This window comes from Heterocephalus glaber, unplaced genomic scaffold, assembly GCF_053883595.1.
Source record: "Heterocephalus glaber isolate CG9 unplaced genomic scaffold, H.glaber_assembly_v1.0 deba00001068, whole genome shotgun sequence".
NCBI lineage: Eukaryota > Metazoa > Chordata > Mammalia > Rodentia > Bathyergidae > Heterocephalus > Heterocephalus glaber.
The window spans coordinates 916,806-932,999 of record NW_028258188.1 but is presented as its reverse complement, the minus strand read 5'-3'; the positions used below and the strand labels follow the sequence as shown (position 1 = coordinate 932,999).

General features: G+C 49.1%; 1 protein-coding gene across 7 annotated transcripts in view; it reads left to right on the top strand.

Annotated features, from left to right (window-relative positions):
• The first annotated feature begins 7,461 nt into the window (after positions 1-7,461).
• Dlg3 (discs large MAGUK scaffold protein 3) overlaps positions 7,462-16,194 on the top strand; it is a 63,702-nt gene continuing 54,969 nt past the window's right edge. For 3 of the 7 annotated variants that reach the window (XM_004872620.3, XM_004872618.3, XM_004872617.3), the window contains exons 1-9: positions 7,462-7,886; positions 11,022-11,075; positions 11,330-11,380; positions 11,796-11,920; positions 12,133-12,302; positions 12,603-12,739; positions 13,081-13,225; positions 13,826-13,985; positions 15,518-15,674. In XM_004872620.3, the coding sequence (XP_004872677.1) occupies positions 7,527-7,886; positions 11,022-11,075; positions 11,330-11,380; positions 11,796-11,920; positions 12,133-12,302; positions 12,603-12,739; positions 13,081-13,225; positions 13,826-13,985; positions 15,518-15,674 (1,359 nt within the window). In that variant the 5' untranslated portion in view covers positions 7,462-7,526. Of the gene's footprint in view, positions 7,887-11,021; positions 11,076-11,329; positions 11,381-11,795; positions 11,921-12,132; positions 12,303-12,602; positions 12,740-13,080; positions 13,226-13,825; positions 13,986-14,460; positions 14,664-15,517; positions 15,675-16,194 lie in introns of those variants that run through there. The other 4 variants (XM_004872621.3, XM_087209877.1, XM_004872619.3 and 1 more) reach the window with 2 other exon arrangements.

The window sequence follows — 16,194 nt, the reverse complement described above, 5'->3', positions numbered from 1 at the left end:
ATGGATGATCATTTACATCCTGTCATTCCTGGGGGCCATTCTACTTTAATGGGCTAAAGTAGGAGTTTCCCAAATGCATACATACATTGGGAATGATCAGGGAAATCTTGATACCTTACTGGACTATTCACCAAAATTATTGCCACCCTCTCCCAATTTGCTAGAATTCCCCTTGACTACAGATGCTCACCCATAGCAATGCTCATTGTCCACCCTTTGTGAATCAGAAAGCTTTGCCTTGAATGATCTAGGTCTCAGGTCCAGATGAAACCACATTTGGGGTGAGGATGCTCGTTTGTCCACACACAAAGACTGAGGTCACTTGATGAAGCTCTATTTTTAAGAATGAGCTCAGATTATGAGACAGCAGCCAGCAGCGCCGCCCCAGCCCCTCTATTTGCTGAAGGGCGGGAGAGGCGGTGGAAGAAGAGAGAAAAGGTTTCTCTCCCCGAAAATCCCTTCCCGGAACACCTCCATAGCCTCAGTCTCAGCACTGGCCCGGTCGCCTAGCAACCACGGCCTCCTGCAGGGGCGTGGGGCTGCTTTCGGCCGATAGGGGGCGTCTGTCTCCCTGGGGCCTTGGGCTAGCACCCTGGGAGGCCCTTTCCTTAAGTGTCAAAGTGTTTCAGTGTAGCTGATCTTCTCCCAGGCTTGTCAGCCTGGTCTATTCTGAGTGTCAGAGAGCCTGTGCATGGGAGAAGCTCACTATAAATCTGAAGAGATCTTATTTGTATTCATCAAAAAATGAAAAGAGTGTAAGGAGAAAGGAAAGATAGGAAGAAGTCAAAGGGGATGGGGCAGGACAAGCTTGTAAGGACAATTAGGCCTTCTCCATTCACACCAGTCTTAGCAATGTTTATTCCTCAATCAGAGTAGTTCAGAAGACCTAAAATATAGGGAGCTTTTTCCCGAGCCACTCTTTAAGATGTAGAAAGGAGTCCAGCAAACTGCTGAGCATGTAAAAGACTGCTGAGATGTAAAGACTGCTTACCAGTCTAGCCTACACTTGGTCATTAAAGAATGTATTTATTGGGTCGGGGTGGTGCCGTGCCTGCCTCACAAGCAGAAGGTCCCAAGTTCAATCCCCAGTACTAAAAAAAAAAAAAAAAAAAAAAGTATTTATTTATTCAATAGTAAGTTACACTAATTCAAGTTACACTAATTCACTGTATCAGGTGGTGTGTTAAGTGTTATACATTTAATCATCACAAAAATGCTTTGATTTTCCATTTCACAGATTAAAAAATTGAGTCTCAGAGAAGTTAAATAATATCCAAGGCCACACAATTGGTGACTGAGTTGGATCTGAGCAACTGCTGTGTGCTAGGATCTAAGAATATAGAAATCATGACACTTCTGTCTTTACCTAATGATATTTAGTCTCTTCCCAGCACTGAACTAAAGATGTCATCTCCTTAATGAAACTTCTTTAAGTCCTCCCCTACCCGAGAAATGTTGAGAACATGCTTTTCTGTGCACTCCTCTGAAACAGCCCTTTTCACAAGTATTGGAATAATCTGCTTCCATATTTCTATTTCTCAAACTTTGAGAACCTTGGCAACAAGGCTTGTAAGTTCATCTCCACTTGGATGTCTAATAGGCCTCTCTAATTCAATATGTTCAATTCTGAACTGGCATTTTCCATCATAATGATCCTTTCTAAAGTCACCTTCATCCCCATCAAGAGCAATTTTACTTTCCCAGTTGCTCTGGCAATTTTTTTCTTGGCATTTTACCTATATCCAACCCACCAGCAAATCCTGTCAGCTATATCTTCAAAATATACTCAGAATTCTGCCACTTATTACCTCCAGTCTTACCACCGTAGTCCAAGCCACAACCCCCCTTTAGTTTGATTACTCCTGACTAATCTTGCTGCTTCACCCTTGTCCCCTGTGGCCTGTTGTCCATAAAGAAACCAGACCAATCTTGCTAAAATCAAGCCATATCATCGTAGTTCTCTGTACAAAACCCTCCAATGGCTCCCTAACTCTCTGAAAACAAAGCCACAATCCTTACAGTTGTCTACAGGGCCCTATGCAATCTGTTCCTTATTAAATTCCTAATTTATCTCTTGGTACTCTTCCACTTCCTTACCCTGTTTCAGCCACTTGGTCTTTCTTTCTGTTCCTTGAACAAGCCACATAAACTCTTACCTAGGACCTTTGCACTGGTTGTTCCTTTGCTAGATTTACTTTTCTGAGTGATTCACTTTCTCACCTCCCCTAAAGTCTTTGCTCATATATCAACTTTTCAGTGAGGTCTACCCTGCCCAACCTATTTAAGATTTCTTCTATTCTAACTTCCAGGTTATAGTAAATACTGGGTATAGAAGACCAAGATAAATGACACCATGAGGGAAAAAACAGACAAATCCAGAATGTAGGATATTCTACAAGACAACTGATTAGTACTCTTCAAAAACTCAACATAGTTAATTTTTTTTAAAGATGGGGGACTTTCAGTTCTGGATCCCACCAGAATAGACAAACTTTTCCCTATTCTTCACACTAAGTACAGTAAAACCTTGACATTGTATATAAAACAATCATAAGACTCTGAAAGGACAAAAAGGCAGACTGACTTGAAACCTCAGTGACCTGAACTTATGGTGACGAGTTCTTTAGATTTTCTTGTTGCATTGTATATCTCAGACTGGGTGCTGGAGAAACTACCATCTTGGAAATGGCACCTCAAATAGATGGATAAAAAGCTCTAATAAAAGCTTTTCTCTCAGGCCAAAAGACCAGCGTAGCCAGACAGAAAAGTCATAGACAATAACCAGTGCAACCAAACATCACATAAAAACTGTAGCTTCACTCAAGCCAATAAAGGCCAAGTGGAGAATGTAGACTTTCATGCTGTCTGGGCTCCCCCACTCTCTCTGGGGTGGTGTGAGAGAAGGCTAACTAGAGAACCCAGACTTCCATCCCCAGAGGGTAGCAAGGCCTCCCTTGGGTGGTAGCAGAGTGATAAAGGAAGCATAGTAGAGAGTCAGTTTCAGTACAAGAAAGCATTAATGAGGCCTCTGCTCTCCCCTTCTTCCTCTTCCCAACATATCTTCTACCTCCTGTCTGTGGTGTCAGTGCATGCTGTCTAAAGAACAGCAAAGAGGCGCTTCAACCCCTCCCAGCCAGGAAGGCATAGTGAAGGCCTGCTAAGGAACTAGAATCTCCATCCTTGCTTAGCAATAAAGAGTAGCCCTGGTATATCTACTGATTCCAGTGGAGGAACTTGAACTTTAACCGTTATCTGGCAGTAATCAGGCAGTAGCCCCTTCCTCTGATGGCAATGGTATCAAAGAAGCCTACCAAAACCAAAAGATGTAAATAAAATCCAGAGTCTCAGAACAAAAATTCTGAGGATGCAATAGAAAGTCACTCATAATATCAAGAAGTAGGAGACCCTCAAGTTAAATGAGAATTGATCAACAGATCCCAACATAGTGATAGAAGTTTCAATTATTTGACAAGGTCAAAAGTGGCCAACATAAAAAGTTTTGATGAGTAGTTATAAACAAGTTTGAAACAAATAAAAAATTAGAAAGTTTTGGTAAGAAAATAGGAGATATAATGAAAAATCACATAGAAATTTAAGAACAGAAAACTACAATAACCAAACTAAAAAACTCAGTGGATGGGCTCAACAGAAGGATGGAGAGGACAGAGGAAAGAGTCAGCAAACTTGAACATAGAGCATTAAAAATACTCAATGTGAATAGTAATGAGCAAACACATGCCCACAAAAAAAGAAACTGATCCTCAGGGTTATGTGAGACTACTATAATAAAAGAACTAACATTTATGTTATTAGAGATCCAGAAGAAGAGATAGACAATGAGGCTGAAAAAATATACTCAAGAAATAATGATTGAGCCAGGTGTAGTGGTGCAAGCCTGTAATCTCAGAACTTGGGAGGCTGAGGCAAGAGGATTACCATGAGTTCAAGGCCAGCCTGGGCTACATAGTGAGTTCAAGACCAGCCTGAACTACATAGTGAGAACCTGTCTCCAAAAAAAAAAAAAAAAAAGCAAACAAACAAAAAGAAAGAAAGGCTGTTCCTTGAACAAGCCACATAAACTCTTACCTAGGACTTTTGCACTGGTTGTTCCTTTGCTAGATTTACTTTTCTGAGTGATTCACTTTCTCACCTCCCCTAAAGTCTTTGCTCAAATATCAACTTTTCAGTGAGGTCTACCTTCACTGAAAATTTTTGAAATTTTCACAAATTTAGCAAAATACAGATTTAAGAAAGTGGCCAAACCTCAAACAATATATTCAAAGAAATTCACACCAAGACATATCATAATCAAATTCCTGAAAACTAAAGATAAAGAAAAGTTGAAAGCATCAAGAGAAATAAAAATACCTTACCTATAGGAGAAAAACAAGACCAATGTCAGTGTATTTCTCATCAAAACCCCTGGACACCAGAAACAAATGGCACAACATATTTCAAGTACTTAAAGAAAAGAACTGTCAATCCTGAACACTACATCTGGTAAAAGTGTCCTTCAGAAATAAGAGGGGAATCAAGACATTCTAAAAAAAAAAAAAAAACCAACAAAATCCCCCAACAACAACAACTAAGAGAATTTGTGCCAGCAGACCCATTCTACAAGAATCCCTAAAGAACTTCTCAAAACAGAAAGAAAATCATAGAAGAAATTGTGGAATCTCAGGAAAGAAGGAAAAAATAAATGAAGCTAGGCAAGGTGGTGCACACCTGTCATCCCAGAACTCTGAAAGGCTGAGACAGGAGGATGGCAAGTTCAAGCCCAGCCTGGGCAACTTAGTGACTTAGCAAGACCCTACCCCAAAACAAAAATCTTTTTTAAAGGGGGTGGGTGGGGATGTGTCTCAGTGGGAAGGCCCTGGATTCAATCCCCAATACCACAAAATGAAAAAGTAAAAATATGAGTACATAAAAAAGACCTCCCTTCTTCTGTTTTTAAAATATGAAAGGCAAATTTGCCAGACACAATGTGCATGCCTATAGTTCCAACTGCCCATGAGGTTAGAAGATTACAAGTTTGAGGCCAGCCTGAGCAATTCTGGGGATGTAGCTCAGTGGTAGAGCACTTGCCTTGCATGAACAAGGCCCTGGGTTGAATCTCCACTACTGAAAAAAGGGAAAATTTGGCTAAAATTCCAAATATAGACTGAGCCTTAGATGATATGAGAGTATTATTATTTTTCTTAAGTGTCATAATAATATTGTGGTTATGTGGGAGAATGTCTATTACCAAGAGATGCACACTGGAGTATTTAGAGGTGATGCACATTGAAACTTACATTCAAATAGGTCAGAAGAAAAGTGTGACTATAGAGATGAATAGAGAAAATACAGCAGAACATCACCTACCACTGGTTGGTTGATGAGGAATACATACTGGTGCTCACTGTACTATTCTTTCAACATTTTTGTATATTGATAAATTTTCATTTTTAAAACAGGATAGATATGTGTTATAGATATGTGTAAATATGGTTAAATGTTCATGAGAATCCAGTTGGTGAGTAATTGAGTGTTCACTGTAAAATTCTTTCAATTTGTCTGTATGTTTGAAAATTTTCATATTAAAAGATAGGAATAAAAAACTTGAAGAAAAAAAATCCCAAACCAGTGTCCTCCCCTAGCATTTAGCATTCTCAATCTGTCTTACCATGATCTACTTGTTCTTTTACCCATAGCACCTATCCTCACATGTACTGTATAATTCACTTATTTATTGTGCTTACTTATTACTTATTTATTGTTTTTGTCTGTCTCCCCTCACTAAAATGTAAGTTCCCCAAGGATAGGAATTTGTTCTGTTGGCTGCTGTATCCACAAATCCTGCAACAGTGTCTGCTATGAATATTTGTTGAATTAAAGATGAATTTCTATCCTTAGCATCTATGTCAAGGTCTGGTACAGAGTAGGTATTCAATGAATGTTTGTCAAATTGAACTCAGATCTAAGGTCTGCAGGAGAACTTAAATGGACCTCTTGTATTGGGGCGGATCAGAGGATAGACTTTGGAGTCAAATGGCCAGGAATTGCATCCTGGTTCTGCCACTTTCAGCTGTGTAACTTAGCTGTGTTAACACTTGTTCTTTTTTTTTTTTTTGTACTGGGTATCAAACTCAGGACCTTGCACTTGCAAGGCAGGCATGGTGCCACTGAACTAAATCCCCAGCCCTCATGTCAATACTTCTGAGTCTCAATTTCTCATTAGTAAAATTCTAATAATAATGTTACTATCTTGGTTGAGTTTTTGTTTGCATGTGAAGCACTTAAGACTTTGTAAAGACTCAATAATTGGTAGCTAAAGGCAAAACCAAAGGAACAAAAAGAGCCTTCTGGCTTGTCATCTTTCCCTCCCTCCCCCAACAGTTGGAGCCGCTAGAGGCTAAGGAGATAACCGTGGATAGTTATTCCCAAGATCTTTTCCACACGCACAGAATGGCTTCTTTCACTTCAGGTCTCTTCTTATCCCTTCTCTTGTCCTGAACCCTTTTCTCTTAGCATCCTGAAGCTCCCTCCCCCATCATAACTAGGATAGGAGTGTGGGTCAGGGATAAGGGCTTACAGTTTTCTGCTACTGCCTACTCTAGGGTTTGAGTTCCCTCGCTGGTGATGTAAGGAGGTCAAGTGTGAGGTCACAGCCCTTTCAGGGGTCTAGAGGATGAGAGAACAATAGTCTGGAGGAGAAGGCATTGACAGGAGAGCAGGCCTCATATGCTGCCCTCTTCCTTGGTCCCTTGTAGGAGAGAGCACCTTCCTCACCCTGTTCAGACGCTCTTTGATCGGTTGCCTGGAGTCTCCACTTCTGGTGGCCCTAGCTCAGAGCAAACCTGGGGACCCATTGAGCATCTTTCTGCAACTCTCTCTTGGAAGTGGGGTGGGGCAGGGCTGGGGACGGACTGAAATTGGGGATATAGGGGTACAACATAGTGAGCTTGAGCTCTCCAGCGATCCAAGCCCCTCACCCCACCCTAGGGTTGGCAGTGCCCCAGAGATCCGGGAAGCTGGGGCTGCTCCTGGGGGCGCCGCTGCTTCTGTTCCTTTAAGAAGCCGCTGTTTAGCATTCCTGCCGCTGCCGCTGCCTGACTCTGCGCGCTGATTGGCTGGAATCAACTGAGAAGGGAGCCGGGGAGAGATGCTCTTGACTCCACTCAGAGCCATCCTGGGGACCAGAGCAGAAGCGGTCCTCGCTGCACCCAGCCTCTGCCTGGGCTCCCATTTCTTCTTTGCCGCTGGGCTTCGGCCCAGGAGCTACGACGGGCGACACGGAGCCGCCAGTGCTAGAGGGGGAGCCGTGGGTGCGGGGCAGCGTGGGGGCAGAAGCCCCGGGACGCCCGCCCGGCCCCAGGCCCCGCTCCGCCCGGGCGCCCCCACGGGTGCCCCCCCCCTCCTGGTCCGAGCAGTGTGAGTGTGCCCGGGAGCCCGGCGGTGGCGGTGGCGGCGGCGGCGGCGGCGGCGGCAGCGGCGGCGTGGAAACTGGCGTGGGCTGGGGGGTCCGAGCCGCCGGGGGCAGTGCCATGCACAAGCACCAGCACTGCTGTAAGTGCCCTGAGTGCTATGAGGTGACCCGCCTGGCCGCCCTGCGGCATCTTGAGCCTCCAGGCTACGGTGAATGGGGGCAGGTGCCTGACCCCTATGGGCCAGGTGGGGGCAACGGGGCCAGTTCTGGTTATGGGGGCTACAGCTCGCAGACTCTGCCCTCGCAGGCAGGGGCCACCCCCACCCCTCGCACCAAGGCCAAGCTCATCCCTACCAGCCGGGATGTGGGGCCAGTGCCCCCTAAGCCAGCCCCATGCAAGAGCACCCCCAAACTCAACGGCAGTGGCCCCAGCTGGTGGCCTGAGTGCACCTGTACCAACCGGGACTGGTATGAGCAGGTATGGACCAGCAGGAGGGGGATGGTGGGTCAACCCAGGAGGGTTGGGGAGCGGGAGCCTACAGGCCTGGGGTGCAGCAGGGATTGCCGAGGGCTTTAAGCTTATGGACCCGAACCCTAGCATTGCAGTTAGGCAAAGAGAGGTGGGCTCCCTGTGTGTCTGTTTGGGGGGGGTCTCCATTTGGGGGGGTTGGGAGGAGCCTTGAGTGTCGGGATGAAGGCCTGGTGGAGGGGCACATTTTCTTATGTGGGGGAATTGGGTTAGTCTCAATGAGGGGTGGTGGCAGTGTCTCTGTCTGGCAGGGGGTGGGAGGTTCTGCGGGGGTTGTGTGTGGTGTGTGTCTCCACAGGAGAGGAGGAGGGGGCATGGTGCTCTGTGTAGGGGGAGTGTATGTGTGCGTGCGTGTGTGTGTGTGTGTGTGTGTGTGTTGGGATGTGTGGAGGAAGGCAATGGAGCTCCCATGCTCCCATGAATCTATGTAAAGGAACCCATGTGCCCAGCTTGCCGAGCTTCTTCCCTCCATGCCATGAGTCCCTCTCCGTCCCAATCCCTTTGTGTGTGAATGTGCACATGGATGTATGGGAATGTCTCTCAATGTGGAGGTGTCTCTAGATGAGACTGTAAGGATAGCTATATTTGCTTTTCTCTTTGCGTGTGGTTGCATGTATATGTTTGAGCATGTGGCTGTAAGAGTGTGTATGCATGTGCCTCTGTGTATGTGTGTGTCTGTGTGTGTGTGTGTTGTCCCTGGTGAGAGGCGCTTGACAGGCAAGGGAGTGAAGAGGGAGGAGGAGGCAAGAGACATGTCCCAAGCAAGGCTGAGAGGCTGCCAAGGACGGACTCTTTGTCCAAGCAGCTCTGAAGTGTGTGTGCTGGGGTCGAGGGGGGGTGGTGAAGCAAGCTTCTTCACTCTAGAGCAGGCATGGTGCCTGGAGCTAGGAAAGGGGCAGCTGCCCTGGTGCAAGGACTGGCCCTGGTGCAAGGACTGGCCTTGGTGGAGCATGTCCGCCTTGGGTACCTTTAGATGTGGGAAAGCATAGCCCTTCAGCCCTGACTTGGCAGAGCTTGGGATCCCCTGGGTGCTAGGCACAACTCCGGCTTCCACTCTCAGCCTAAACTGCCAGCTTAGAAAATGGAAGGAGCATCTGTGGGAGAAGCAGCAAAATGGAGGCTGGGCAGGCAGAGCCAGGTCCCTGGCACGCATGGTGGAGGGCCTGTCTGATATTTGGCTCTACAGCCCCCAGGTTGGGGAGAGAGAAGGAGGCTTTACTGTCAAGGGCAGGTATGGACTGCCCCAAGCTGGTGATCAGAACAGCTGCCTCTGTCCTCCTCTGGGGATAGGATGTGTTCTTGCTTAGAAGCAAAGGTGGGGACTTCTGAGGGCGGGGGCCTCGGGTTTGGTCTTCTGTCTGTCCATACTTACTGCTTCCTGTGTTCCTTGTCTTGGCCCTTTGCCATCTCCAGTGAGTCTCCTTTTCCCCTTTCCCCCTCTGTCCTTTGGCCCTCTGTCCTTTGCAAATACCCTCTCATACTTGTCCTGCTCAGCTGGGAGACAGGTGCCAATCTCAAGGCTGGGCCAGTTAGCTAAGGTTTCTTTGCCAGGTCTTATCCCTGGGTGGCTCCTGGCCCTAGGGACAAAGTCCCTGAGTGGGGGTGGGGTGGGACCTGGAGGATCGATCACTGGGAGCTGGGAGTCTCTGGGTACCATTCAAACTGGGCTTGAGGCATGGCTTGTCACATGTGGGCACACACGGCACACCAGATGCATACAAGAGTCTCATGGGTGTCCTTTTGCCTGTATGTCTGTTGCATGGCACTTGAGGCAGCTCTATTGGTTTTGGGTCTCTGACGAGCCATCAGTTCTTCCTTCTGGGATCAGGGACCAGGGTAAGGCTGCATCTGGAGTCCTCCCACCAACTCCCAGAGATGCAGGGCATGAAGTCCTAGAGGCCAAACCCATAAATGGGGAAGGCATGACTAGCTAGCCCTCTTTCCCTCTCCTCTCTGCTTCTTAAAGCCATAGCTTTGTGGAGTGGAGGTGGGAGGGGGAAGCAGAGCTGGGTGTGTGGAGGAGCCCATACCCTGGGCTTCCAGGTCTCTTCTTCTGAGGCCAGGGGTCAGGAAAGGGACAGCATGGCCAGAGAAAGATGGGGGAGGTATTAGGATACCTGGGCAGAGAGGCAAGAGGGTTCCTCCATTCTTGGAGATGAGAATGGGAACCAGTGAGCAGGTGCTATCTGTCGATCAAGAATCAGGCCGGGGATTTAACTCAGTGGTTTTGCTGCCTGCTACGCAAGCGCAAGGACCCAAGTTTGATCCCCGGTACCAAAAAAAAAAAAAAAAGAATCAGATTTCCACTTGAAAAATGACCATAATTACATCCTGTCTCAAAAGCTACCCCTATGTTTCCAACCCCTATGCTTGACTAACCCTGTTTTCAACCTCTTCTGTTGCCTCTTCCCATGGAGACTGCATGTTGAAGAGTGTGGACTCTGCTACTAATCTATCTAGGTGTTATCAGTTTCTCCCTTGTTGGGAGTCTTGTTCACCTTGCTCCTATCCTGCCCCTGGCTTGGCCTCTGACTCCTGGTCAGATTCTACCCTAGCCCTCTCTGCTGGGGACACACAAAGGGTTCAGGATCAAAAGTCCCTTGGGAGAAAATGGCTTACAGTTTTGACTCCTTCTGTTCATTTGAGGAATTAGGCTCCTGGAGGCATTGAAGGAGGTGTAGATTGAGGGCTCATGATGTACTCAGAAGGGGACAACTTTCCTTTCTCCCATGAGTCCTGATGGGGGAATGGGATAAGTGGCTAAAACATCAGGGTCTTGACAACTTGATTGAATCCAAAGAGCACCTTGAGATCCATGCTGTGCCACTAACTGCCAGTATGTCCTTAGGCATGTCTCATGCCTTCTCTGGGCCTCATTGTCACCATTTGTCATATGAGCAGGGTTGGATAAGATGGTGTATGATTTCCTTCTGGCTCTGATGTGGTGGGAATTTATGATCTCTGAGTCAGGGAAAGATGTGGTTCAGAAGGGGAGGGGTTCCCTGACCAGGCCTCTGGGTGCCCCATGGATGCTGGGTGTGGTGCGGCATACCCGCCATGCTCCATCTCTGCCATCCCCCTTAGGCCAGCTCTGCGCCCCTCCTAGTGAACCCCGAGGCCCTGGAGTCCAGCCTCTCGGTGAGTGCGCCACTGGCTGGCTCAGGCTCAGATGACTGATCTGGGCTAAATGAGCAGCTGGGTTTGGCTTGCTGTGGTTGGAAGCAAAGGGAGGGGAGTAGCCCCCTTGGGGTCAGTCGGTCCACATCTGTGGCTTAGAGGTACCCTAGGGTATACTCAGGCTCTCTGTGGGAGCGGGGCAGGGGCAGGCTGACTGGGAGCAGATAGCTGAAAGGGTGGGAGACACTGAGGGAAGTGCCTGTGTTTTCCCCTAGGTGAATGGCAGCGATGGCATGTTCAAATATGAGGAGATAGTACTGGAGCGGGTGAGTCTGCCAGTGGGGAGGGCTCAAAAAGGGAGGAGAGGGTGGGAGCCAGGAGAGGGGAGGGCCCTGAACAGTGATTTCAAGACTCCTGGGGGAACTTACATGGAGAGGATGGGGAAACAGCAGCCCTCAGAAGCTGCAGTGCTGCATCAATCAATCAACTCACTAACAAATATTAATTGACCTTGCTGGCTGAGGCCTGGGGACTTGAGGAGGGGATGGGTTTGCTAAGGCCTCTCTGCCAGAATGGTCAGCACAGGCAGGGAAGCTGCCTGCCAGGTTTCTGATGAATGTGTCCCAGCCTACCATGAGACCTTGAGAACCTGCTCTGGGACAGAGAGGGAAATGGGGTGTCCAAAATCCTGCTTTGTGTTCTCAGAGTGTACAGACTGTGCCCTTCCATCCTCTTCTGCAGGGCAACTCTGGCCTGGGCTTCAGTATTGCAGGTGGCATTGACAACCCCCATGTTCCTGATGACCCTGGCATTTTTATTACCAAGATCATCCCTGGTGGAGCAGCTGCCATGGATGGGAGGCTGGGGTAAGATAGCCTGGAAGCAGGGTTGTGGGTGGCAGGGGCAGGATGGAGATGAGGGGAGGAGAGTTGGGCTAGCAGGATGATCCATCCAGGAAATCTGAGATGGGGGGGGGGGAGAGGAGGGAGAAGGAAGGAAGGGGACAGGAGGGCTGGATTTGGGAGAGGGGGCAAAGGGGCAGTGGCACAGTGTCATGCCTCTCCGGCTTCCCCCACAGGGTGAATGACTGTGTGCTTCGGGTGAATGAGGTGGACGTGTCGGAGGTGGTGCACAGCCGGGCTGTGGAGGCACTGAAGGAGGCAGGGCCTGTGGTGAGGTTGGTGGTTCGGAGGCGACAGCCTCCACCTGAGACCATCATGGAGGTCAACCTGCTCAAAGGGCCCAAAGGTGTGTGTCTCCACGTTCCTGTGCTCTAGCCAGAGCCTGTGGCCCCAGGTTCTGGGTGGCTCCATGGGGAATGGCCTTATTTCTAGCATGACTCCCCCAGTTCTTACTCATAGAGCCTTCTTTTTTGACTTAAGGCCTCACCCTTACTGACCTTGGAACAGCAGCTTAATGTTTGGGATTTCTGGGGGGAAGGTTCTGGGGGGCTGGTGGGTTGGCTGGGGGAGTAGAGTTGGCTTTGGGACTGACCGAACACTCTTACTTCTCGTGGCCCTCTTTCATTCTCTGCTGGCTGTCGCCCAGGCCTGGGTTTCAGCATTGCTGGAGGCATTGGCAACCAGCACATCCCAGGAGACAATAGCATCTACATCACGAAGATCATTGAGGGGGGAGCTGCTCAGAAGGATGGACGCCTACAGATTGGGGACCGGTTGCTGGCGGTGAGACAGCATTTATGGGGATTCCCAAATGGTAGGGTGGGTAGGAGGAGCTCCAGCACCCTCTCACTCTACCTAAACCTCACTCAGGGACAAGGTATCTTGGGGGAATTTCAAGAACATCATTTGAGTTGTGTTTATCCAGATACCAAAACCTCAGCTTTGTTTGTGCAGGGGCTCCCTCCCACCCTACCCCTACCTTCTGGCTGTCTTGTGTCCTCACAACACTGTGCTTGGACGTCTGTTAGCACACTGTTGACTTTCACTGAAAGGGCACCCCTCAGGGGTTCCAGGCAAAGCCTTCCCTTCTCCCAAGTTCCAGCCTGAGGCCTTTCCTCTTCTAGGTGAACAACACAAATCTGCAGGATGTGAGGCATGAGGAAGCTGTGGCCTCATTGAAGAACACATCTGATATGGTCTATCTGAAGGTGGCCAAGCCAGGCAGTCTCCATCTCAATGACATGTACGCTCCCCCGGACTACGCCAGCAGTACGTATCCACTGACCCTTGCCCTGGCCTGTAGCCCTGTCTCTGGTTTGGGGAAAAGAAAATGTGCCCTTGTTAAGAGAGAGCAAGTGCAGGATAGCACTCAAAAGAACCAAGTCCAGACCCAGCTATGTCCTTTGGAGCTGAATGACCTTGGACAATTCCATTTTACCTGTCTTTAGTTTCCTCTTTGGCAAAAAGGAGCTAATGATATATGTGCTGCCTTCCTCATAGGACTGGTGCAAGGATCAAATGAGATCATGAATGAGAAAGCCCTTGGGAAACTGTATTAGGGCACCAGAGATGTGAGGGATTATTATTAGTCATACCTCTAGTCATACCTTTCTTTGTAGACTACTTTGACTTCAGTTCTTTCTAAGAGTCACAGGAGTGAGCCCAGGATTTAGAAAGGGACTGTAGAAGAGGAGAGGGGGGTGTACAGAGTGAGAGGGGCAGCCTGAGGAATCAGCACCCCTGCCCAGAGTCTCTTTTGCACCTGAGGTGTAGTGTGGGTGGAGCGGCCCTTGGAGGGGGCTGGGCTCCCTTGCCAGGGGTACCTTCCTGAAATGTTTCTGAACTTTCCTCTCCTTTTCTTGATCCCAGCTTTTACTGCCTTGGCTGACAACCACATAAGCCATAATTCCAGCCTGGGTTATCTTGGGGCGGTGGAGAGCAAGGTCAGCTACCCTGCTCCTCCTCAGGCGCCCCCCACCCGCTACTCTCCTATTCCCAGGCACATGCTGGCTGAGGAGGACTTCACCAGGTGAGACCCTCGCCCCAGCCCCACTCATTCAACCGAGGGAGGGGGGGAGGAGAGGAATCCAATTTTGGATGGTGACAGACCTTGTAGTACAGCCAAGGAGAGGATGAGGCCTTGATCACTCCCCGCTGTGAGGTGTGTGGGTGGGGGCACTCTCAGCTCTTGGGGCTCTAGAGGGAGTAGAGAAGGTTGCAAGGAAAGGTTCTACAGTCAGAGGGAGTACCGAGCTAAGGGGTGGGGAGGAGCAATAAGGGGTCTGAGGAGGTCGAAGCCGCAGAGTTTCCCGCCCTGGCAGAGCTACAGCCATTCCAAATGATTGAATAAAAGAGTTCAGCCGATGGCCACGGCAGGATTCTGACAGGCTGGCCAGCTGGATGGCCTCTCGGGGAATGGCCCCGCCCCACTGTGGCGGTGGCGGCGGAGGCGCCTACAGGCGAACTGGTCGGGCAGGCCGGGATTTGGGGGATAGGTTTGCGGGGTGGGGCCTAGTAGGTTGCTGGGCCGGCTGCGGTGGATCCGGAAGGGTAGGCGACAAGTTTGAACCAGAGGAGCCATGGAGAGGGCTCCCAAATTCTCAGGCTCTGGCATGGCCCTGGGCCTGGGCTCGGCCTCGGCCTGGAGGAGGGCTTCGCAGAGGTGGGCCTGGCCTCTTCGTTCCTTGCGGCCTGGAGGGGATGCCAGGTAGGAGTGGAGGAGCCAGAGCATCCAGGACTGGGGAGGGAGCCTCCCTTGCACCCGAGACTGGGACTGAAGGAGGAAGAGTCTGGCTTGGGGCTCCTCCTGGAAAGATGCTTGTAAAAGTGAAGGCAGTGGGACAGTGCGCTGGGAGTCGGTTGTATGGACGTACATGTGGGGCTGTTTGCTCTCACTTGGTGATTCTGTGACCATCTAGAGAGAGGTTCCTCGGATGTGGTTGGTTTTAGTTGGATTTTTCTATTCTTATCTCCTCTCTTGAGTTCAGCCCCAAGTGCCTTTTGGAGACAGGGGATTTTTGTCTTCTCTGTCTCCCACCTCACCTAGCAGGGGTGTACCTAGTGGTAACTATTGAGTATGTATGTTGTTGGGGAAGGTAAGAAGGGTCATAGTTGGTGGGTGGAATTTTGAGACTGCAGAGGAGCAGGTGAAAAATAAGTGTGTTGTGCACCCAACCCAGGTTCAGGGCCTATCACACTGGTTGACAGGATAGGAGCCTGGGGAAGGAAGAGGATCAGTGAGTGGGCTCTGAGATTTGGGCTCTAGAGTTCAGGATAGAGGTGTGTTGACTTGAGAGAGTAGTAGGCTGTCCATTGGGAAGTTGACTAGGAGGCCTCAGGAAGGAGAGAAGAGGAACTGAAACTTGGCACCCGACAGAAAACAGTAGCCAAGAAGGTTTCAGGAGAAGAAAGAAGGAACAGGCTATCATACATAGGGACACAAGTTCTTACTGCCTACAGCAAGTATAGGTCTTTGTTCCAGGCTGGACCTCACAGGGGCAATAGTTCCTATATCCCCTTGTCCTGACCTCCCCTGACATATTTCCACTCATTTTCCATCAGAGAGCCCCGAAAGATCATCCTGCACAAAGGCTCCACAGGCCTGGGCTTCAACATCGTAGGAGGAGAGGATGGAGAAGGCATTTTTGTCTCCTTCATCCTGGCAGGAGGCCCAGCTGACCTGAGTGGGGAGCTGCGCAGGGGAGACCGGATCTTATCGGTGAGACAAAGGCGAGGTGGGAGGATGAGAGCTGTGCCAGTCTAAAGGGAGGAGGGAAGACCTTGCTTCCTCCAAAGAATGCTTCTTCAGATGAGGGAAGGCTAAGAACTGGAGAAAATGTATATTGTCTTTATAAATATCCTCAGTGAGAGATAGGAAACCAGACTCATTTTTGAGGAGGAAATGTCCCTTGGGTTTGGGGAGGATACTGGGGATGGAACCCAGGGTTACTCTACCACTGAGCTACATTCTCACCCTTAAAATTTTTTTTTGAAATTTGAGAGCATGCCCAGGAATGACTTGAACATGTGATCCCCCTGCCTCAGCTTCCCAAGTGCTGGGATTACAGGCCTGTGCCACCACACCCAGTTGTTTCTTGGATATTAACCCTGACTGGCATTTAACTTCCACAGAGATAATTATTACATTAAACATGTCATATCCTTTAGGTCTCATTTTGGGGGCAAGGATGGAATTTTTGGAAAGACATTTAAAATGCTAAGAGATGGGCTACCCATCT